At 41.5% G+C, this 24,220-nt stretch overlaps 1 protein-coding gene across 1 annotated transcript in view; it reads left to right on the top strand.

The window, feature by feature from the left end:
• Adam32 (ADAM metallopeptidase domain 32) overlaps window positions 1-24,220 on the top strand; it is a 94,714-nt gene that overhangs the window by 4,715 nt on the left and 65,779 nt on the right. Inside the window, exons 2-9 of the mRNA XM_021219503.1 lie at window positions 893-957; window positions 13,098-13,159; window positions 14,896-14,971; window positions 15,812-15,888; window positions 17,090-17,261; window positions 19,355-19,423; window positions 21,178-21,249; window positions 21,449-21,615. Coding sequence (XP_021075162.1) covers window positions 893-957; window positions 13,098-13,159; window positions 14,896-14,971; window positions 15,812-15,888; window positions 17,090-17,261; window positions 19,355-19,423; window positions 21,178-21,249; window positions 21,449-21,615 — 760 coding nt within the window. The remainder of the gene's footprint in view (window positions 1-892; window positions 958-13,097; window positions 13,160-14,895; window positions 14,972-15,811; window positions 15,889-17,089; window positions 17,262-19,354; window positions 19,424-21,177; window positions 21,250-21,448; window positions 21,616-24,220) is intronic.

Raw genomic sequence — 24,220 nt, 5'->3', positions numbered from 1 at the left:
ATCTTATGGAGTCTTTTTCTCACCAAGCTTCTCTCTACGCAGACGACCCTAGCCTGTGTCAAGGTGACAAAAACCTAACCACAATGACATGTGACGTGTTTTTCCTCATACTCCCGCTTGATTCTTGATTTTAAAAGCTCAACGATGTCATCAGACCACAGCTCACCGTTGATTCATTATTATCCATAATTCCCGGACAGGCTAGGCACTTTCTAGTTCATTGCTTTAAGTCTTTCATTTCAGCCAGGTTTTCTTTTTCTTTTTCTTTTTTTTTAACATATTTTATTAGATATTTTCTTCATTTACATTTCAAATGCTATCCCGAATGTCCCCTATACCCCCCACCCTGCTCCCCTGCCCACCCACTCCCACTTCTTGGCCCTGGTGTTCCCCTATATGGGGCATATAAAGTTTGCNGCCTCTCTTCCCAATGATGGCCGACTAGGCCATCTTCTGCTACATATGCAGCTAGAGACACGAGCTCAGGGGGTACTGGTTAGTTCATATTGTTGTTTCACAAGCCAGGTTTTCTTGAAGCACGTCTCTGATTGGTTGGTTTTTGCCTGTGTGTTCCTGTGATTTGCATATGCTGAGTGCCTCTTTCTGTCTCTCATGACCATCTTGTCTGCTTGTCAAAGTCAATGTTTTCAGTGTTTTGTTTTAAATGTGGGACACTTCATGGATCAATATTTCATGTTTGCAGAGGGGCCAAGTTAACTTCTCTGGCTAATTCCAGTTTTAGTGACTCCTGAAGTGAGCAGAAGCAGAGTTTTCAAAGTAGTGCCCGGTGACTAGCCACTCATGCTGCTTAAGTAAGCCTTATGAAGAAACTGAACCTTTAGTCAAATTAAGGGGAAGGGTACTAACTAAATGTTTTTTTTTCTCTTTTCAGATTCTCAAAGTTCATTTCTAGAAATCGTATTTCCAGAGAAAATTGAAGATAAAACAAACTCAGAAGTAAGAAACATTTTTCACAATCTACCTTATTATATAAAATTTCTTACTTGTATATTGCATAGCTATAGAATACACAAATCATATTATAGTATTATAGTTATATATATATAATATATATATATATATATATATATATATATTATATATATATATATACTACTGATAATAAGTAGAAAGTTTTTATGGTAAAAGTAAACACACAAATTAAGATGGCCTATTTAAAAACATTTTTCAGTTCTTCATAGTATTTTTAGCAGTTCACATACACAAACAAATAGAGAAAATAATGTTAAATGTCTCTTTTGACATTAAGAAGAAGATATATAGAGATCCAGGAGGAGACTAATTTTCTTCTGAATGGCTGATTTTGTTAACACCTTTTAACAACAATCTCTTTCCTTATGCTTCATCTCTGTACCTAGAGTTCTCAATCAAGAGAATGTTTATGCTCATATTTAGAAAGCAAAGTAGTTCATGTTATTCAGTGATTTTTGGCATTGGTAATTTGCTATGTTAAATGTCTTTAAGAGTTTTGAAAATAAACATTTAAATGTAACTGCCTTATAGGCAACAAATCTGTATGTGCATGAGTGTGTGTGTGTGTGTGTGTGTGTGTGTGTGTGCATGTGCATGAATGCATGCGTGTGTGTGTGTGTGTGTGTGTGCTTGGAATCCAGAGGTTGGTTTCTGGAATCCTTCCTTGGAAGCTGTCCACCTTGCTTTGTGAACCAGGCTCCCCCTCTGACCAGGAGAAGCTCTGTGAGCGCTAGAGAATCTGTCTTCATTTCTCCAGCACTGGGATTATAAGCATGCGCCCATCCTGACTGTCGTTTTAAAACGTGTGCTATGGGGGGTCACACTCAAGGCCTCAGGCTTGCAAGGCAAGTGCTTTACCAATTGAGCCATCTCTCTAGCTCGTGGTCAGTCTTTTAAAACATTTTCCTTAACCTAGACAGATTGTACAAAGCTATTCATTTCTCCCCCCCCCCCATCTCTTCCCCTTCCCAGTATTTAACTTCTTCTCCCAAATAGTCCCCTCCCACTTTCACATGACATATGTGATCCAGGTCCCACTTCCTCATATGGGGGCAACATGTGTGCTTGCACTGACATTTACTGCAGTACAGTTTTCATGCTGCAGAATTCTTGCATGGTGATGAGCACCTTGATTATGCACCTTGAACATGCAGCTTGCAGACATGGCACATTCTACTTGTTTAATGTTTCCCTTGTCCTCCATATTACCCCTTGCCCAGTTGTGGCCGACCTCCCCTCCTATCCCCAGGCCTCAGCAACCATTGATAATCATGCTTATTTTAATTAGATTTATCTGTTTGTAACTGCTATCAGGTCAGAGCTTTCTTAAAACAAATACGGAGTACCAGATTTATTTACCCATTAATCAATTGATGGACATGTGGCTCATTTTCAGGTATTGGTTATTATGAAAAATTGTTTATGAATGTTCATGCATACACGCTCCTTTTCCTTCCTTTTGGTTACACACTTAGGAATGAGATAGATAAGTTTGTGCTTGACGCATTTAGGAGCTGCCATCTAGTTTTCCACAGTATGTGTTACCATGTGAATTTATATTTCACTCGAGTAGTATCTGCACATTCCAGTTTTTCCATGTGATGAGACTTGTTGTCATGGGGTGTGGTGAGGAGTGGCTACTCTCCTCTAAATGTCTGCTGTCTTCCAAGGGTCCATCAGCTATCGCTGGATCATTCAAATGCCGTTTCAAACCATCCAATCCAGTTTAAGTCTGGATTTCTCTACTTTTGAGTCCCAAGAATTGATGGTATTTTCCTCTGGAGTTCCTGCGTGATGTATGAGTTGTGATAGACTTGCCACAACTCATGGCTTGCTGTTTTAGTTTTTCAAGGTAGTAGTTGAAATACAAACATTTGCAATTTCGATGATGCAGTTGTCACATTTCCCCTTATGGATCTTAGCCTGGAGTCAGCCCTGGCATTCAAGTACTGAGGTGGGACACAACATCAGTCAGAAGAAGGCCAAAGGCTGATGATCTCTGGCCTTGTAACTGTCTGTTGCTGTTTTAGGGACCAAAAACTGATGGCCTCTGGCAATTTAACTCTCACTTGCTACTCTGTGGGTAAAACTTAAAAGCTGCTGGTTCCTGGCACCAGGAACCTAATAGCACCAGGGGAAAAGAAAAGAAAAAAATAGTTATTTTAAGAATTCTTTTCTCTTTAACTCAGGCCTCCTGCTGGCCAGGAGAGAAGCTTTGAGTTCTGTAACTCTTCTTAAGCAAGAGAGAAAAGAAAAGAAGGAAGGAAGGGAGGAAGAGAGGGCGGAAGGAAGGAAGAAAGAAGGAAGAGAGAGAGAGAGAGAGAGAGAGAGAGAGAGAGAGAGAGAGAGAGAGAGAGAGGTTTTTTTTCTTGAGACACACTGGTTTAAGTAGAGAAAGGCTAAAATGCCTCTTTATTGTTGTTTTAATATTTATTCTAAGGATAATTGATCACATGGTTTGCTAAGCACTTTTACATTCCATTAGTTCATAGTTAGTTTAAGGCAATAGTTCATGTCATAAGGAGTTACAGCAGAATTGTTTACATGACTTTCCATTAAGATTAGTACCTGACTAGTATCTGTTTCTAGCTCCATCAGTTCATTATAAGTTTAAAGCAATACTTTTTATAGTGTAAGTTAGCATGGTTTTGCCTCAGAGACAAATCGTCTGTCTTATGTCCCATCATTTTTAGGTCTTGTATAAATAGATTAGTCCATAATTTATATTTCCATCCTTGCACCTATAATAAACTGCCCAGTTTATGACCTTTAGCTACCAGGTAGTGGCCTCTTTTTTAACCTAGATGTAATCCTTGATCATAAATTTGTTCCAATCCTGCTTTCTTTTCCTAGTGCAATTAGCCTTTGATACATGAATGTTTACAGGGCTCTATTTTCAGCTTTGATTTTATAGGGGGCTCAAGATTACTTGTATCAATTTAGGAATTCTATAAAATCACTATCAGGAAGTATGAAATTATCAATTTGTCTACACAGCATTACTATATGAAACTAATATGTTCATATTGTTTCTGTAGGAAATCTGTCCAATAGGGTGGGCTGATGCCCAGTAATCTTGCTATGTAATAGTGGCAGGAAAGGCACATCAGGGACGTAATCCCGGAACGAAGGCTCTAGGGACCCTGCATCTCAGAGCTCACCCACTGCAGCAGTGCCAAACGGTGGGCCATCTGCCGAAAACTCACTTGCCTTAGACTTTCCTAGATCCTTCCGGCAGATCTTGTCATTGGTCTCGCATCTAAGAGCTTTGTTGAGGACTGAAGTGTGTTCCTTCAAAACTTCATATTCTGAACCCCTAGCTCTTACTGTGACTACATCTGGAGACAGAGCCTTCGGGGACGTACTTGAAGCTGTTGAGGTCTCACAAGATAGCGATCTTGGTGTGCCTCTATCTTAGTGTGCTTCTTCTCAGTGAGCTATCTATTGCCCTGACGAACCCTAAGAAAGAAAGCTACTTGGGGAGAAGAGTTTACTGCATCTTCCTGGTCCTAGTCCATCGTGTGCAGGGAAGCCAGGGATGGGGCTCAGAGCATGAAGCTGGAGGCAGAAAGTGAAGCAGCCTGGGGCGGGGGGGGGGAGTGCTACCTTCTGGCTTGCCTCCTGATACTCCCACCCTCACCCTGTTATGGGAAATATTAAAAAAATATCTCCAGCTAGCCCCTGCAACATCTGGCTTGCTTGTTCTGGGAGCCACTAGTTCTTCCTCAACCATAAACCCATGTAGTCAGTGATTCCACATCCCAGTGAACCTCATGGTTGCACATCACAATACCCAGTAACCCAGTAAAATCAAGACTCTTAAAGCTTAATTGACCAATCAGATTTATGTATCAATAATATCACAATTTACAAATACATTATTGTATTGCCAATACAATACCTTACTATACCACAACCACTTGTGGCTGGTAAACACCACACAGGTTCACGTCCACAGCCGCCTTCCTTCCCCTCCTATCTTGAGATGCTCTCTGTTTCTGCAACTCTTAGCGCCGCCTCCCTTTTCCCTGTCCAATCACAGACCTCCTCTGTACTAACGTAATTGGACAGGGAAAATCCTCGACACCACCACATGGTTTGACAGCTTGCCTTGTCTTGTTTTGTTGTTGTTGTTGTTTGAGTCGGGGTTTCGCTAGGTAGGCCTGACTGGCCTGCACCACAGGGATTCTCTTGACTCTGCCTCCCTAGTGCTGGGATTAAAGGCACCAGCCTGCTTTCTCATACAATCCAAGAACACCTGACCAGGGTCGGCACCGCCCACAGCGGCCAGGGCCCTCCCATTATTATTAGTCCTTAATCAGGAACACGCCTCACGGATTTGAATTGCCTACAGGTTAATCTGATGAATGTACTTCCTCCATTGAGTTCCATGTTCCCAGATGACCCTAGCTTGTGTCAAGTTGACAAAGCAAGCAAGCAAGCAAACAAGCCCCTTCGCCCACATAACATCTAAGAGGTGGAAGAGACTATGCGGAAGCGCATGTGCAAAGCAAGAGTCATAGGGAACAGAAGGCGGGAGAAGAGGACCCGGGAGTTGACCATGCTGCCCTCTTACAGGGATGTCCAGTCTCCAAAACTGGGAGGACAGCATTTCCTCTCATGGAAGCTGATTGGCAGTGGTTACCTGGTTCATATATATATATATATATATATATATATATATATATATATATATAATTTAATTGCACATATTTTACCGTTTCACAGTCAGTTGTAAACTTGACACTCTGGGACAGTGGTTCTCAACCTGTGGGTTGTGACTTCTTTGTGGGTTGAACGACCCTCCCGCAGGGGTCACCTAAGACCATCGCAAAACACAGATATTTACATTAAGAGTCATAACAGTAGCAGTTAGGAGTCATTACAGCTAGGAAGTAGCAACCATAAAAAGAGTTTTATGGTCGGGGGTCACCACAGCATGAAGAACTGTATTAAAGGGTCTCAACGTTAGGAAGGATGAGAACCACTGCTCTGGGAAGAGGAACCCTCAAATGAGAAATTGCCTCCACTGTGTTAGCTTGCGGCCGGCCACATCGGTGAGGCATTTTCTTAATTGCTAATTGATGTAGGAGGGCCCTGCACACCATGGGCAGCACTACGCAATGGCTGGTGAGAAAAGTAGCTGTGAGCCTGATCATTTGCCTTCTTTCTTTATGTGGATACCCAAATGCTGCTTTTTCCCCAGCGTATAACTTGTTGGTCACATGGTGAGAATCAGGTGCTGTAGTTTCGTGGGTTCACTTCTGTTTATCCTGTACCGTCTATTCCATTGATCTATGTGTTTTGAGTCCGCACCTGTATAGCAGGATGGAATGCTTTAAAGCCAGGTATTGACTCCCTCCACAATTGCTTGTTTGTCGCAGGGTTGCTTTGGTTGGTCATTCAGGGCCGTTTTTGATTCCATGTAAATAAAGCACGGTGCTGGGGTTTTGGTGGGGTTTACATTAATTGTAGGTCATTTCCAGCAATATAACCATTTTTTTAAAACAGCACTAATTCTCCCAGGTTCAGAAACACAGGGTGGTGGTGGTGGGGTCGGTCTTTCTTTCTTCTACAGTCTTAATTTTCTCCCTGCAATGTCTTGGAACTCATTAATGAGCTTTTCACGTCCTCATTTAGTTTGTTTAATGATACTTGATGATTTTGTGAGTGAAATCTCACTTGAGGTCTCTTAATGGTCACATTATTGGAATACCTTGCTGCTCTGCCGCAAATGCTCATCAGACTCGGGTACTTCCTGGCAGAGTCTCCGGGGGTCTCTAGGTGCAGGATCATGTCATCTGCACATGGGGACAGTCAATGACTTCTGTCCTCCTAATCTATTTGTCCATTTCCTTCCTTCTCTTACTTCCCTGGATTAGAATTGAAATGCTATATCAAGTAAGAAAGGAGAGAATGGGCAGGATTCTCATTCCCGATTATAGAGAAAACTTTTGTTTCTTTCTCCGTTCAGTTATGCTGGCTATCACTTGTGTATCGTGCTTATTATGCAGCAATATGATCTTCCTGTTCCTAGTTTCCTTAGGGCTTTAATTGTGCAGCGATGTTGAGCCTTGTCAAGGCTTTTCTGCATCTATTGAAGTGGTTGTATGACTTATTGTTCAAGATTTATTTTCTTTTAAAACATGTATGTACGTATATGTATATGTATGTGTGCTGGCTAATTTTATGCCAACTTAGCACATGCTAGAGTTGTATGAGAGGAGAGAACCTCCATTGAGAAAATGCCTCCGTAAGATCTGGTTGTAGGCAAGCCTGCAGAACATTTTCTTAATTAATGATTGATGGGGGAGGGCCCAGCCCATTGTGGGCGGTGCCATCCCTGGGCTAGAGGTTCTGGGTTCTATAAGAGAGCAGGCTGAGCAAGCCATGAGGAGGAAGACAGTAAGCAGCACCTCTCCATGGCCTCTGCATCAGCTCCTACTCCAGGCCCTCCTTCAGTTCTTGTCCTGATGTCCTTCAGTGGTGGACTACAATATGGAAATGTAAGCCAAATAAACCCTTTCCCCCCACAACTTGCTTTTTTGGTCATGCTGTTTCATCACAGCAATGGTGACCCTTACTGAGACAGAAATTTGTACCAGGATACTGATAATGGGGTATTGTTGTGACCGATGTGACCATGCTGATTTCTGTGGGAGGATTGTGGAAGGACTTTGGAACCTAGGGCTAGAAAAGCCATCCAGTGTTCACACCTCAGTCATTTGTTCAGTGGGAGCATGGAAGGTAAATGTTGAGAGAAATGCAGGCAATGGAGGCCTAGCTTGTGAAGTTCCGGAGGAATGTTTGACAGTCACTTATAGACTTTTGAGGCTAAGGTGACATTTTCTGGGAAGGGTTCCCTTGGGGTCAGCACACAGAAGCTATGTTCCACCAGCGGCCAAGGCTGTACCTTGTGCTGGTAGCTAGATTGTGTAGTGTAAGTCACCCATATGTTACTGGTTTTGAAGGCATGAAGAGGTCACGGAGAACAGCGGAAGCTTGGCAGTGTAGCAGGGATGCAGTCCCTGAAGAAAGCCCGAGAGAGGCTACTGGAAAGTATATCCCAGTCACCCGAGACCCTGGCATTTTGGAGAGCCATGTACCACAGGGCAACCACCCAGAACAGCAGCAGAGGTGGAATGGAGCCTGCCAGAGTTTAGATGACAAGCTGTGTGTGCTGCAGAGGGTGGAGCTGGAGAGGGGACCCAAGGTCCTTGGAGGAGTCCAGAAGACCATGAGTGAATCCCAGATATTAGATGTTGAGTTATTTACACTGTTGGACTTTGATTTTGCTTTGAGCTGATGGTGATTGTGTCCTGGTTCTTCCCTCTTGAAGTAAAGAAGTATTTAATTTTTTTTAAAAAACGAGAGAGAGAGAGAGAGAGAGAGAGAGAGAGAGAGAGAAACAAAATGGGATGTGTTTTTGCTACATAAGGAATCAAGTCACACTAATACTGTTATTATTATTACTATTATTATTATTATTATTATTATTATTTATCAGCATTAGAGGTGACTCAAATTTGTTATGTTTCATTGAACTTGCCCATTGCAATCTGATGGTATGGAACACTGGATGAGGTCCTTCTGTGGCTGTCCTGTTCTGCGACAGAGCTCGGTCCCATAGCCCAGACGGGCCTAGAGTTTCCGATCCTCCTGCCTTACCTCACCTGGAGTGGTTCTTCCTGCATGTCAAGCTAAGAGACTAGTTTCTGTGTAGCAGACCTGCTTTTCTACACAGATTTCAAATGAAGATTGAGACGAGCTAAGCAATGAAGGAAATAGCTATAGCCAAGCCACTCACAGGTCGACCACAGTTAGGGAACCCGAAATAATGACCTACTGCACTCTGTGTGTTGTCTACTGTGATGGATGGAGATATAGGTAACTGATTCTATTACCATGATGTCATAATAAAAGCATAGATTAAGTGTCTAAATGTGTACAAAAGGAAAAAAATAAATTTGATTGGTAAATTGTGAAAACAATACAAAACAAACAAAAATAAGAGCCCATAATTGAGAGACTGAATTTTAAAAGAGATTTTATAGTTTTAAAGAGATTGAATTTTAAAGTGTTTGAATTTGTAAAGACTGTGGCACTTTAAAGTTTGTAATCTTGTTTTATATTGGTGACATCTATTAATCTGAGATCTTTGGGATGAGCAACAACAAAAAGGAAAGACTGTGCCTTAAAAAGTGTTGTGTGGCAAGGTGGCAAGGGGTTAACTGTGCTGGCTAGTTTTAAGTTAACTTGATACAGGCTGGAGTCACCTGGGAAGAGGGAACCCCAATTGAGGGAGCACCTCCATTAGATCAAGCTGTAGCAAGCCTGCAGAACATTTTCTTGGTGACTGATGAGGGTGGTGCCATCCCTGGGCTGGTGGACCTGGTTCTATAAGAAATAAGGCTGTCTAAGTCATGATGAACAAGCCAGTAAATAGCACCCCTCCATGGCCTCTGCATCAGCCCCTGCCTCCAGGTTCCAAGCATATTTGAGTTTCTGTCCTGACTTCATTTCGTGATACACCACGATGTGGACTTATGAGCCAAAGGGTTCTTTCCTTCCCAACTTGCTTTTGGTCTTGGTGTTGCATCGTAGCAATAGTAAGTCCAACTGAAACCATGTGTGTCTGTCTGTGGGTATACGCACATATGAATGGGTACCCGTGGAAGCCTGAGGTGTTGGATCTCTGTGAAACTTTAGTTACAGGCAACTCTGACCATTTGACAAGGATGTTGGGAGCAGAACTCAGGTCTTCTGAAAGAGTAGGGACATGCTTTAACCTTGAGCCATAGTCACACAGCCTGGCCATGTGATTTTTGCCTTTGGTTCTACCTGTGTGTATTCTACATTTATTGACTTCCACCTTTGCCATCTGTCTTCCCCATTCCCAGAAGGAGAGTAAGCTGACCATGGTGTATGATGTTTGTAATGTGATGCTGGAATCGGTCTACAAGTATGTTCTTGAGGATCGTTCCATCCATCATCCTCAACGGAATCGGTGTTTGGTTTTCTTCTCTGTTACGTTCATGTCTGGCTCTGTTGCCAGGATACTGTTAGCTCTGTGAGTGAGTCCCCAAGCATCCGCCTTCTCTGCCTCGCTGACTGGTCTGAGGAGGGTGCTTATTCCTTTTGAAGGGCCTGATAGAATGTCTGCTTTTAGTCTCTTGTTGACAGACTTTTTATCTTCAGTCTTATAAATTTATCTATTTGTGGGAATATATTGAAATATATTAAAATATTTCCTAATGATCCTTTGGATTTCAGTAGTATCTGTTGTAATATCTCTATTTTAATTTCTAATTTTATTATTTTGTATTTTCCTCTAATTATAGTTTACTAAGGGTTTGCCAAAGAACCTACTTTGTTTTAATAATCGAATGATTGAAGAGATTTTTATTTTTCACTTAAAAAAAATTTAGCTCTAGTATTATTTCTTTGCTTCTACTAATTTTGGGTTTGATTGTATCTTGTTTAGACTTTCCTGTAAACCATTAGGTTCTTATGTGTGGTCTTTATGATTTTTTTTTTTAAATCAATTTTTCAAAGATTTTAATTTACGTTTATTTATGTGTGAGTGCGTGTGCACTGTGTGTATGCAGGTGTCCACAGAGGTCAGATGAGGGTGTCGGATCCTCTGGAGTTGGAGTGGCAGGCAGCTGTGAGCCATCCAAGTGGGTGATGGAGACTCAAATCCTCTGCAAGAGAAGCAAGTCTGCTTAGCCTCTGAGCCATCTCTCCAGATGTTTGTTGTCATTGTTGTTTGTTTGGTTTTGTGTTTGTTTGAACTGCCATGTTGTTTTGAATGAAATGGCCCTCATAGACTCATATATTCATATACTAGAGCAGTAAAGAAAGGGATTTCAAAATCCTAGGATGAAAACACAATCTGTAAAATACTTGGTCTCCAATTGGTGGGACAGTTTGGGGAAGACAGGATGTGGACTTATTGGAGATGTGTCACTGAGGGGTAGGCTTTCAGGTTTCAAATGCCCACACCTTGCCAGTTGTCTGCCTCGTGGTTGTCCGTCTCAGGGTGTGGGCTCTCGGGGCCATGCTACTGTTGCAGAGTCGTGCCTGCCTTCCTGGTGCCATGATAATCATGGGCTCGCCCTCTGAAACTATAAACCCTGATACACTCTAGCTGCTTTGGTCATGGTGTCTGCACAGCAATAGGAGATTAACTAAGACAACCACCACGGCTGTATGTCATAGATTTTATAGATTGTATTTTCTTTTTTTCTTTCTTTTTTTTTTTAAAGATTTATTTATTTATTATATGTAAGTACACTGTAGCTGTCTTCAGACACTCCAGAAGAGGGCGTCAGATCTTGTCATGGATGGTTATGAGCCACCATGTGGTTGCTGGGATTTGAACTCTGGACCTTTGGAAGAGCAGTCGGGTGCTCTTACCCACTGAGCCACCTCACCAGCCCAGATTGTATTTTGATTCTAGGGTTTTGAATTCCTTTTCTTTACTGCTCCAATATTTTAGACTCTATTATTTAATCTCCATTTGTTTTCTGTAGTTCCTGAATTTTCTCCCACTGCCGACTTCTGCTTCACTCCATTATAGTCTGTTGAGTCTCAAGAAAGTCTTTCAACTTGTATTTACTTGTAGACTTACTTATTTTATGTGTTTAAGGGTGTTCGCCGGCACTTACGTCTGTGTACCAGATGCATGCCTGGTGCCCACAGAGGTCAAAATAGCGCATCAGATTCCCTGGGACTGGAGTTATGGATGTTTGTAAGCCACGGTATAGCTGGGAATCAAACCTGAGTTCTCTTCAAGAACAAGTGCCCTTAGCTCCAGTTCCTTAGTTTGTGTTTCTGAAGACTGGCTTCATTGTCTGCAAAGCAGTGCATTGTGAAGAAAGCCGATGAATCCGAGTAGGTCAAAGGCACTGGGCCCAGTGGGTTCTCTCTGGTGCTGGGATGTGTGGTCAGGTCTGGTCCTGAGTTCCAGGATGAAGCCCAGGGCTTTCAGCAGGCCTGCAGGCAGAGTCTGGCTTCCTCTGTGCTTTGGCTCTTCACACCTGACGGAAGCTCTCCTCGGCTCCTGGCTGAGGTCCATCTAGAAGCTCAGTCTGAAGATGGTAACCTGGAACTGGGAGCCACTGGATTCTGTCCAGTGCTGGGTTCTCAGCCCTGGGCCTGGTATTCTACTGGAGGGTGATGGTCTGGACCTAACCTCTTTTCCCTCTCTGAAGCAGGCAGCCTCTCCTCACCATGCTTCCTGGACTAGTGTCAGGTGTTCTGTGAAGTAGGTACCTCTTACTTCTTTCCATATTAGAATGATAAAACCTGTACTGAGGCATGCCCCTGCTGTGGTTTCCTTGGCCTTCCCGAGGCAGATATTTCTGTGGGGAGATGGCCTCTGGAGTGTCTTGTTCAGCCGTCAACTTGGTCTCTTCCCAGGATCATCTGCTGCACATATTTAACATTCTTCCCCGCACCCCCCCGGGGTTTCTCTGATTAGCCTTGGCTGTCCTGGAACTCACTCTGTAGACCAGGCTGGCCTCAAACTCAGAAATCCGCCTGCCTCTGCCTCTTAAGTGTTGGGATTAAAGGCGTGTGCCACTACTGCCCAGCTAAATTTAACACTCTTGTTCAGGAAACTGCCTGTGGTCTCCATGGATGAAGCTTGCTCTAAATCTAATGCATCATTGGGTCTCCATTTATCCTGCAAGTGAAGGGAATGTGTGCTCCGTGCACCACAGACAGTCCAGGTGAAGAACTGTTACTGGCAACTAGGATGCCCTCAACGAAGTGCTTCCAGCTTCCACGATGCTATGACGATGCTATGACAAGACTTCAGTCAGCCTGGGCTCTTTTTTTCCCAGGCATTTAGGATTCGGTGACATGGAGATTTCTAATGCTGTGTAAATCCAGAGTGGCTTGTTTGTATGGCAATGAGTGGGCTATATGAAAAGTTAAATATTTTCAATATATTACTGCAGATTTTTAACATAGGCAGTATGTTAAAAATGATTTTCCAAATTGTTTGACACATGCTTGATGAGCTTGGCTGATTCTTGAGTTGCCGTTTGCTTCTTCTCAAAATCTGTTCTCACTCTCAGTTTTTCTGAATTCTCTAGGAACAGATATCCTATGTTATTCCAATAAACAAGAAGCAGTACACTGTGCATCTCCAGAAAAGGTGATTTTTTTTCCCTTATTCTTTAGCTTGGCCTCTCATTTTAGTTCTCTGAAACTGTTTCCCTGTATTGAGCCGCGGAATATCAGAGCAACGATACAGCTCTCGTTAGAATTGTAGGCTGTCTCAATGAACAAAATAAGACTAATAGAGGTGGGGCTGTGTTTTCAATGTGAGAAGGAAAAGCGGCATAACTGGGTGCCATGGAAACATGTAAGGATGATGGGTAATACTGGGATGCAGGAAGTGAACATACGCAGACAGGAAGAGAGCAGGAGGAAGGGTGAGTTCACGGATGCCAAGAGAAATGGCATCCAGAGAGTCATCGGGGGCAAAGCCTCTGCGAGTGAGCCTTAAGCTCAGCTGACGCTCAGACCTCAGACACGCGAGGGCGTGTGGGAGGGCGGGCACCATTGCTAGCCTTTGTGCGACCAGGCTCTGGGGAGAACCGGAAGCAGCCGACCGGGTGGGAGGAAGTGTGAAGGAAGGAAGTGAAATGGAAGCAACAGAGTATGTGCATAACATGGAACCACGAGAAGGCCAGGCTTAGACTTGAGTTTTAGCGCAGAGGCTAAGGACAGTAGGACTTAATTTTCTTCAAACACATTATCAGAACAATAGATAATTATATAGTATACATTGTGTAAAATGTATAATATATACATGTTATATGTTATGAACAATGTATACTATATACATATTATATATTACACATTTTATATATTATATATTAATTATATAATATACTTATGTTATAATAATAAAAATATACTAAATATAATATGAATATATATTTATTTTACATTACATATTATATAATTATAAATACAAATATCTTTATAAAGTATGTCATAAATAAAAAATATTTACTATTATATAGAACATGTTATGTTATACATTACATAATATATAATACATCTAAATATTATATAATAGATATAAGTAAATTATATGTAATATAATATATAGTAATCAGTGTTTATATCATAATATATATTAGAATAAAGGAGCAGAAAATTCTCACAATCCTCCATCCATTTTATATCTCTGTAAATAGAAAAATGGCTCTACTCCTCTTGCAGCCTCTTCCCTTTATTAAAGGAACTAGTGGGCTGGAGAGCTGGCTTAGCCAGTGGTTAAGAGTGCTTATTGCCCTTGCAAAGGACTTAGCTTTTGTCCTCAGTGCTCACCCATAACCTCAGTGGCCCATAACCACCTGTAACCCTAGCTCTAGGAGGTAGGGTACTGTCTGGCTCCTATGGGGACCTACACACACTGGTGCACAAATTCGTACAGACACATATAGACACATGAAGAAAAAAAAAAGAAATCTTTCTGAAAAGTAAGAAACCCATTAAGTTGGGGAAATTATTTTGAGTAAATGTGTATTACTTTGCATATAGTGTAATATATGTCAAAGAAAATGCTACCACCATGTCAAAATTTGCCCTTTTCTCCGAAGCCCTGGAGAGTAACTCTTCTGGTTTTTAAGACCATCTATAGTTTCTGCCCAGACTACTTACTACCTCCAGCTGCTCTGGTGGAATGTCCCCAGAGTATGCCCCCACTGTCAAGTTAACGGGCATGGCTATGCTCCAATAGTGTTATTTACAGAAACATGGGGTGGGGCAGAGTTTACGAATGGTTGCTCTGTTGTTTCTTGAAGAGTAACTCAGAATTCTCTCTCTCTCTCTCTCTCTCTCTCTCTCTCTCTCTCTCTCTCATTCTCTCGTACTTAGATATTTTTTAACAAATCGTTTTATGGTTTATATGTATAGTCAAGGATCTACGAGTTTTCATTCTCCAAACATTCTGGTAAGATTTAAGTTATTTTATGAATTTTCAAAAAACTCAAGGTACTTATTGCTTGGTCATGAAGTGCCTCCTACATCTTGGCAGAGTTATGTTAGTTGACTGAGGGCTATCCATGAGGACTGTCTGTAGCCTACAGCTCCACGCATCCTTCCCGAGCACTGTGGATATAAATGAAGGTGAAATGAGCAGATTAAGGACCTGAGAGCACCGAAGCACAGATCAAAACCCTTCGCACCCATTGCTGGCTGCATACATACACATATCCATCCTCCTGTGCCCTGCATATGTTCTCTGTCCCTTGGCCAACCTTGCTGTGCAGACCTGAGAAGTCTGAACACTTGATTTATTATCGAGTAAAGCGATGTGCTGAAATATTTTAATATGGATGTGTTTCCTGCCTATTTACTATTGTTTTCCTTTGGCCTTCTTCTTTTTGAAGTGTGTTGTCTAGTGAATGAATGTGGAGCGTGCTCCCTTCCTGTTCTCATCACACATCCTCCGTACCTCTGCCCTTGCAGGTGACATGCTTTGTGTTAGCATGGCTCCCGAGTTCCCCCTTTACTGCCCCACCAGGCCCTCTAAGCTTCCAGAGTCTTACAAGAGAACCTCCCTCTCTAGATGGCCACATCATGGTTTCTCAAGGTTCCCAGGGCTTGTAGTTGCTGCCTTAAATCCATACGTTGGGAAAAAAAAACTGAGACTTCGAGTATCACTTTATGCGTGGCATTGCGGGTCGTGTATTTGTGCACAATATCCAGCTGGTTGTGTCTAGTTTCAAAAGCATGAAAGTGTTGTCACTTCTTCAGTAACCAGTTTCCTCTTTCTCCCCCTGCTCCCCAGGCTCAGTGCTATTATCAAGGACACATCAAAGGCTACCCGAACTCGGTTGCCACCCTCAACACGTGCTCTGGACTGAGGTTACTCATTTTCTCCTGCTTGGGCTGTGATATTTGGCCACCGTGAATGTATCCCACCTCCGTTCATGTGTAGCTGGGACAAATTTCTCACAGGCTGATTGCTTGGTGACGTCATTTCTTCAGGCAGGGCCCCAGTGGTCTGGGATCTGTCTTGCCCTCCCTTTTCCGGCCAGAGATGATTTTTACCATTTGGAGGGTTTAGAAGTCCTAATATCCTTGTCCTCTTAACAACAGCAATGTGAATGGAATGTTGTAGGTTACAGGAGCAAGGTTTAAGATGGCTTATTTATCTTTTTCAGCAAATAGAAATTTTACAACACGTACCATGAGTCTTACAGTTTGGAGACAAAAAGTAAAATAAACATGAATGAGTCTTGCTTTCCCTTGTAAAAATTATCTCTATAGCAAGGAGGCAAGTCACTATGTTGTAATTATTAGTTAGGTACTCTTTCTTTTTAAAGAAATAATAACAGAGTGCTTTCTTTAAATATTGAATTATTTGTTTTCTTTTTTTCTGCTTTGGAGAGGTTTCAATCTTGTCAGCATTATCCACCTCTGTTTTTAGTGTACAATTTTATTATTCCAAATGTTTTATGAGCTTCCAGTATGGAACCTTGGAATTCAAACCTGAAACCATTTTCTTAGCTAGCAGTGACATACTAGGTGACCTCTATTCAGGGAAGCAAAGATCTGCGAACTGATCAGCTTTTCAGAATCAGGCTTTTGAGTTCTTATTCAAATTATATACCCAACAAAAACGAGTGAGTATCATTTTGCAAACACTGCCACATTCTCTTTTCATTAGTGAAACTGCTGATGGACATTTTTAAAATTATAAATGCTCTGCAATCTGTTTTTTTCAAGCTCTGCAAACTCGAGAGAAATTTATTAACATTTCAGGTTACTGTACTGTTATGTAGTCCCCGATTAAAGCACAGAGAAGTTATCAACTATTGTCACACTGCACTCCTAAAAAATAATTTAGAACTGGTTTCATTAGTTTTATAACCAACAAAAAAGAGGAAAAAAGAAATAGAAAATTGGATTACTGTGTAAAAGAAATTATTTTTCTCTTCAAAGTCACCTTAGAGATTCTGGACTGAAAGCACTGCACATCTTTTATCATTTTAACGGCTGTTACAAGAATGTCTTAATATAGATTTCCAAAAAGCACTTAACAGTTTTATTCTTAACATTGCAGAGGGTTCCTGCAGTTTGAGAATGTGTCCTATGGAATTGAGCCCCTGCAATCTGGATCTACATCTCAACACATTGTTTATAAGCTAGGGAACAAAGAGAAGGAGTTGATATTTAACAAAAACAGCAGAAACATAGAGATGCCTATGCACTATGGCATTTTAATCAACAAAAAGGTGAGTGTTGCATATTTCATTACTTCCAAAGCACTTATTAGTTCTAACTAACTTAAAAAAGTATGATGTAGTAAGGCCATTTCTTATGGTTTCATTAAACTAACGAAGGACAGAGAGGACACACAGGTGCTCCTGCACCACCCTGTGCTCTTGTGCAGCGTGGTTATTTATGTCTGTGTGGTCTGGGTCACAACCCACTTCTCCTTCAGACCTATACTCCTTCAGAACGGTGTCTTTGCTTGGGGTGTGCCCTGAACAATCTTATCTGGGCGTGCCTGACCGTTCTGTTAGGGACATCTCAATAATAAGGTGGAAAAGAATGGATGTCTCCCTCTGACCTCCATGACAAGTAGCATGGTCTGTTTGTCTTTCTGGGTCTGAGTCTTTCCGATCATTCTTCCAAGTCTTGGGAGAAGGAGATGTGATACATTTACCCAGTGTAAGAAGTGTCCCCTCCTTACCTCTTTGGGCCGATTTTGATTTACCAGCTATTAGGAGAGCCGTGCCTGTGTGTTTCTTAGTTCCATTTGGGTGAAATGTAGTTTTTCCATCCTTTTTTACCTTAAGGTGATGTCTTGGAAGCCAAAAGATAGATCCTGTTCTCTAATCCAATCTGTTAGTTTGTGTCTTTTTATTGGGGGGAATGGATATTTAGAACCTTTCCCGAAGAGGTGTATTAATTACTGTCACTTGGTTGATTTTTTTTTCTTAAGTACCTGGAAGTAGATGATGCTTCTTGGCATACAACTACAGGGCTTTGGGGTGACCTGAATGGTGGAAGACTGGGAGCATGGAAGCAAGTAGCCGGCATCCATCTTGGGGCCATGTGGGAGCAGCTGGAGAGTCCCTGGGCACAAAGGGGTTGTGATGTGGCCAGTTTGAAAGGGAGGGAAAGGGCCAGAGCTCTAGTGGTTTGAGGCTTACCATGTTTGAGTATTTCCATAATGTTCATTCATGTTATTTGTGGTAGCTTCTTGGACTTTATGCTTGTTTGCATGGAGCCCCAAGGTTTGCCAGGGCAGAAGACTTAGCAGCATTTTGAGATCTCTGACAGCTCGTGTCTAGCTAGTCTTGTGACCTTCTAGATTTTTCTAGTGTAGATGCCTGAGATTTTTCCAAACCCCCCCTTTTTTCCCATTCCCATCTTACACTCTCCTTATCAGCCTCTTCTTTTCCACGTTGTCCACCTACCCCCAGCCTGCCTTCTGTCTCTTGTTCTAGACAGCAGCTAATGTATTTACCCTGAGATGTGTCTTACAAATGTCTTCCACAAAGTCTACTCAGTGAGCATTCCAAGGAGGAAGAATTGAATAGCTCCCTGTGCAAGCCCTTTTTGGAAGGCAAGGGACATAGCTATAATTCACTGAGAACAATCTGGCATTGCCGTTTCTGGTACCAGTAAGCCACTCAGAGAAACATGAAGCACCCCTCTGATCGATGCCAGTGAGCTGTCTCCATGGTGGGCTTTCAATGAAAGTTGGTAGCTGGCTTTTGTTCCCTGTTTTTCACTAAAGCAACTGGTTGCCCTATTCCCTAAGACCACCTTCCTGCGTCTCCTGCTGTATGTTGTAGTGCCAGCATGTGCACAAGCTGATGCTCCGAGGGTACACATGGCAGTCAGAGGTGGCCTGGAATGAGCGGGTACCAGAGCATTTCTCATGCAGATACTGACCAGCAGCTCTGACGGGGAGCCAGGCAAAGTAGCCTCACCTCTTGGGAGGTGTTTCAGTCGTGTCGCAAAGTATGAGGCTCCGGAAAGGGATGGAACAACTGTAGTTTCTTAGTCTTCAACATTTTTGCAATCTCTAAACTAGTTTAATCTGGTCTGGCATTAATAGGTGGTGATAAGCACCCGGGCTTTAGCATAGGAGGAGCTGACAAGTCGGAAGCTGTTGATTGACTGGGTGACTGAGGAGTCAGTGTCCTCCTTACTAAATCCCATGCGATAACCCCCAAGCATGAGATAGCAGCTGTCCCAGCTGTGCAACCCCACTAGCACTTGTCGTGAGTGTTCCCCTAATAACTTTAACAAAGAATTCCAAGTAAATACGTTATGACAACCTAAATGTTCGTGTGCTTTTGTTTCTTTCTAGCCAAAATCACCTTTTAAAAACTTGTTTCCCCTCTATCTAGAGATGAGTATTGTGGTGGACAAAGCGCTGGTATGTCTTTTTGCTTTTCTTTTACGTACTTGGTATGGGACTGGAGAATTGATTGCGAGTTGACTCGGCAATTAAGAGCACTTGTTCCTCTGCCAGAGGAGTCCCAGGTTTGAGTTCCAGCATTCGTGTGATGACTCCCATCCCTCTGTAACTGTAGTCCCAGAGGATCCAGTGCCCTCTTCTGACCTCTGAGGGCACAAGGTGTGGGTGTGGTGTACAAGCATATAAGCAGGCAAAACACTAAGATATAAGCTGGGCACTGGTGGCGCATGCCTTTAATCCCAGCACTTGGGAGGCAGAGACAAGTGGATTTCTGAGTTCGAGGCCAGCCTGGTCTACAGAGTGAGTTCCAGGACAGCCAGGGTTACACAGAGAAACCCTGTCTTGAAAAACCAAAAAGAAAAAAAAAACAAAAAACAAAAAACCCCAACACTAAGATATAGTAAAATTAGTAATAATAATAATACTCTAAGAAACATTTAAAAAAAGAGTTTCAAAATGCTGACATGCTTTGGTGTCTTTTTTTAGATATTTTGTGTGAATGTGTGATGACCCAGGCTAGAAGGAACTGGAACATTCCAGTCTTCTCACTTCCCATCATAGGTAGCACAGTGTAACAATTTGCTAAGTGAAAACCAAATGATCAAGATCATCTTATTAAGAGACAATTCCGGCAAGCCTGAAGAGCAAGAGGGTGCATTTCGACGTCCAGAGAATGTTCAGTCCTATAATGGAGAATGCTCAGTCCTATAATGGAGAATGCTCAGTCCTATAATGTTTTGCTGGCCACTGTGGCTGGCACACTTGCTTGTGTTGCAGTAAAACATAGGTGTTTGGTGCTGCTCCTCCCCCACTCCGTTGTTTCCTGATAGGAAGGTGTCTCTAGATCCTTGACTCCTGTCTCAGTTACGGTTTTAGTCCTGTGAACAGACACCATGACCAAGGCAACTCTTATCAGGACAACTTTTAATTGGGGCTGGCTTACAGGTTCAGAGGGTCAGTTCATTATCATCAAGGCAGGAGCATGGCAGAATCCATGCAGGCATGGCACAGGAGGAGCTGAGAGTTCTACATCTTCATCTGAAGGCTGCTAGCAGAAGGCTGGCTTCCAGGCAGCTAGGATGAGGGTATTAGAGCTCATGCCCACAGTAACACAATTCCTCCAACAAGGCCACATCTACTCCAATAAGGCCACACCTCCTAATGGTGCCACTCCCTGCGCCAAGAATATTCAAACCATGATAGCTCCCATAAACAAAACATTACATGGCTTTTAGGATAAATATATTTTCCAGGTTTTGGTCCGATGGTACATATTTGATTACCACCCTGTGGAATATTACAGAGATACAAATAATGCATTAGCAGGTCCAGCCTCAACATTGTAGATCTTGATAGGAGCCCAGAATTAAAGTCAGAGGTAAGAAGACTTGAAGGGAAACAGGTCAATGGTTGATTTATTAGACTTTTGAGAAAGGCCAGAGGAGGTGTTTAAAATGATGGGGCCTACAAGTTGTCATCTGTGTCAATCCATATTCAACACTCTCTGTGTGTGTATGAGTTAGGGTATGTGTTTTTGTGAATGTGTATGTATGTGTACAAGTATATTCCGCAATAGTCTCACATTGGGAATTGTGTATCTTATTTGAAACCCTGAATTCTATATTATCTTCAAACTTCAGCTAGTAGATACAAGTACCCAAACCATCATACAAAAATAGTATTTTAACTGCAAAATTATTTCTGTCTTTTAGTATGATTACTTGGGCTCTGACAGCATGATTGTAACAAATAAAATCATTGAAATTATCAGTCTCATAAATTCAGTAAGTATTTTCTCTTTTATACCAGATTTTTTTCATCTTGAAATGATCTTTCATACTAAATTAATGTAGCATTTCTGAATAATTAAGTTATGTGTATAAACAGAGTGTGGATTTGTGAAAAATTGAAAATATTTTCTAGGGTATGGCATTATAAAAATCAGAGTGATTAATTGTATATATTGATTTCTTCTGCTTTTAGGTGTTTGCCCAACTCAAGATTACTATTGTGTTGTCCTCACTGGAGTTGTGGTCAGATAAGAATAAGATTCCTACAGTTGGTGAAGCAGATGAATTATTGCATAGATTTCTAGAATGGAAGCAAGCCTACCTTACCCTAAGACCTCATGATGTCGCGTATCTATTCATGTAAGAATGTTTGATACTCTATAAAGAAAACATAAGACGTGTGTTATAGGGAGCTGTTACTTATTTCTGATCACACACGTGCTTTATTCGTGCTTTTTAACTGCCAGGCAGTAAAAAAAGAAAAAGCGTGAGTGACATTTATTTTCAAGCGTATTAATATTTTATAAAACGATGGACTGAGATTTACAGAGCTCCACCCATTTTCTGACTCTTGAGAGCCTGCGCTATATCACAGCAGAGCCTGATGGTTCTCAAACACTGAGAAAGAGTCAGGATTCATCCAGTAAAGTGTATGTGTTGGTTATACAGCTGGCAAAGGCAAGTGTGGAGTTGTTCATAAGTATTTATATGAATGGATATTCTCTATTATTTTTAAATTTTTAAAGAGGATAATTGGCAGCTATGCATTTATCCATGGTTGTCCATATAAGAATTGTTAGCAATGTACAATGAATGCCTTCATATGTAAGTATTTATCTCCAAATATATATAACTCAACTAGTTTTAATATAGTATAAAGAGGGATACAATTTGATTTTCTGTCACTTATACAGACCAGCGCTGTGTCACGATTTGCCCTGTAAACAACCTTTTATAGAGTTCCTACAGGGCTTTAAGCCATTTAATCCATTTGGACAGACTGATGTTTTCAGTGTCACGTACATTTTTATTAAGTAGAACATTCCATTCAATAAGTATGGATACAGCTATTTTTCTTTTTCTTTTTCTTTTTTTTTTTTGAGACAGGGTTTCTCTGTATAGCCCTGGCAGTCCTGGAACTTACTTTGTAGACCAGGCTAGCCTCGAACTCAGAAATCCACCTGCCTCTGCCTCCCGAATGCTGGGATTAAAGGTGTGCGCCAACACGCCCGGCTTCCATTTTTCAAATACTTCTTCTAGTTTCCTGGAAAACCTTCACAGGTTTTTTTTGTTTGTTTTGTTTTGTTTTGTTTTTGTTTTTGTTTTTCTGGAGCTCTTTTATAACTTTGGTATTATTTCTAGGTCTATTAATTTTGCCAATGTCAATATTCTCACGCTCTAATGTATGTCATAGATATACATAAATGCAGTTATTTTCTATAAGTACTGCCTTTGTTCCATTGCTGTGAAGAGACACCATGATCAGGAAATCCTTATAAATGAAAGCATTTCATTGGGGCTGGCTTACAGTTTCAGAGGTTCAGTCCATCATTGGGGGAGGCTTGGAAGAATACAGGCAGACATGGTGCTGGAGAGGTAGCTGAGAGCTACATCCTGACCTGCAGGCTACAGGGAGAGAGGGAGAGAGGGAGAGAGGGAGAGAGGGAGAGAGGGAGAAAGGGAGAGAGGGAGAGAGGGAGGCTATGCCTGGCTTGAGTTTTTGAAACCTCAAAGTCCACCCCCAGTGACACACTTCCTCCAACTAGGCCACGCCTCCTAATCCTTATAATCTCTTCAAGTTCTACTCCCTGACAGCTAAACATTCAAATATATGAGCCTACAAGGGGCCATTCTTATTCAAACCACCACAAGTACTAAATTACTACGTTTTGTTATTGACTTTTCAAAAGATTTTTAAAATTATAAATATAATTACCTAAATTCATTTTCTTTTACATGCACAGACTTTACTCCCTCACCATGCCCTTCAGCTCCATTACCATTATTAACATTTTGCATTGGGTGGTACTTTTTACAATTTATGAAACAACAATGGTTCTTTATTAACTAACGTGCATGGCTTACATCAGGGATTATCCTCTGTGTTGTATTTGTTGTATGAACTCTTTTCTAGTAATTGGTTAATAATAAGATGTCCTAATTTTTCACACTTATTTATTGACTTGTGTGTACGTGTGTGTGTATGTACATGTGCATGTGTGTATGTGTGCGTATACATGTATGCCACAGGGTGCATGAGAAGGACCGTGGACAACTTTCAGAACTCTGTTCTTTCCTTCTGTCATGTGGATTTCTGGGAACTCAGGTGGTCAGGTGTGAAGCAAGTGCCTTTGTCCACTGAGCCATCTCATGGCCCCAGTATATTCTTTTTTTTTTTTTTTTTGAGTGTAAAATCATGTCATTTGAGTGTTACAAGTTTCCTTTCTTTGACTGGATCACCATGCCTTAAGCCTGTAGTGAGCAGAAGTCAAGGTCATCTTAGGTTTTTCTTGATCTGAATGGAAAAAATCCGTGACTTTCTAAGGTTAGGAATACTGTTCACGATGGAGTGGGTATAAAAGCCACTTAGCCTCCCATTTTAAAGGAAGTTTTAAAAATCATGGCTACATGTTAACTCTACCCAAATGGTTTTTCCTTGGGATCTGCCAATGCTTTTTGATTTGCAGACTGCTGGCTCTGCCTTGGGCAGCCAGGTTGGGTTTGTTAATGTTCGCTTTTGACTTTTTGTTGTCTGCACGTAAGGTTTTCTAACATTCATCTTTGTTTCTAAAATGATGGAGCTTTTCAACTAATGTTTACTTTTCTTTCTCTTTTTCTTTTTCTTTTCTTTTTTTTTTTTTTTTTTTTTTGTCTTCTAGGTAGTATTTTTTTCTGAGTTCACAATTTTCAGATTCTCTTCATAATTATAACTGGCTAGTTAAAATAAAATACCATTGAGGATAAT

The sequence above is a fragment of the Mus pahari genome, chromosome 19 (assembly GCF_900095145.1).
Source record: "Mus pahari chromosome 19, PAHARI_EIJ_v1.1, whole genome shotgun sequence".
Taxonomy (NCBI): domain Eukaryota; kingdom Metazoa; phylum Chordata; class Mammalia; order Rodentia; family Muridae; genus Mus; species Mus pahari.
Note: the sequence above shows the minus strand (reverse complement) of the source record. Positions and strands in the feature narration are given on the sequence as shown.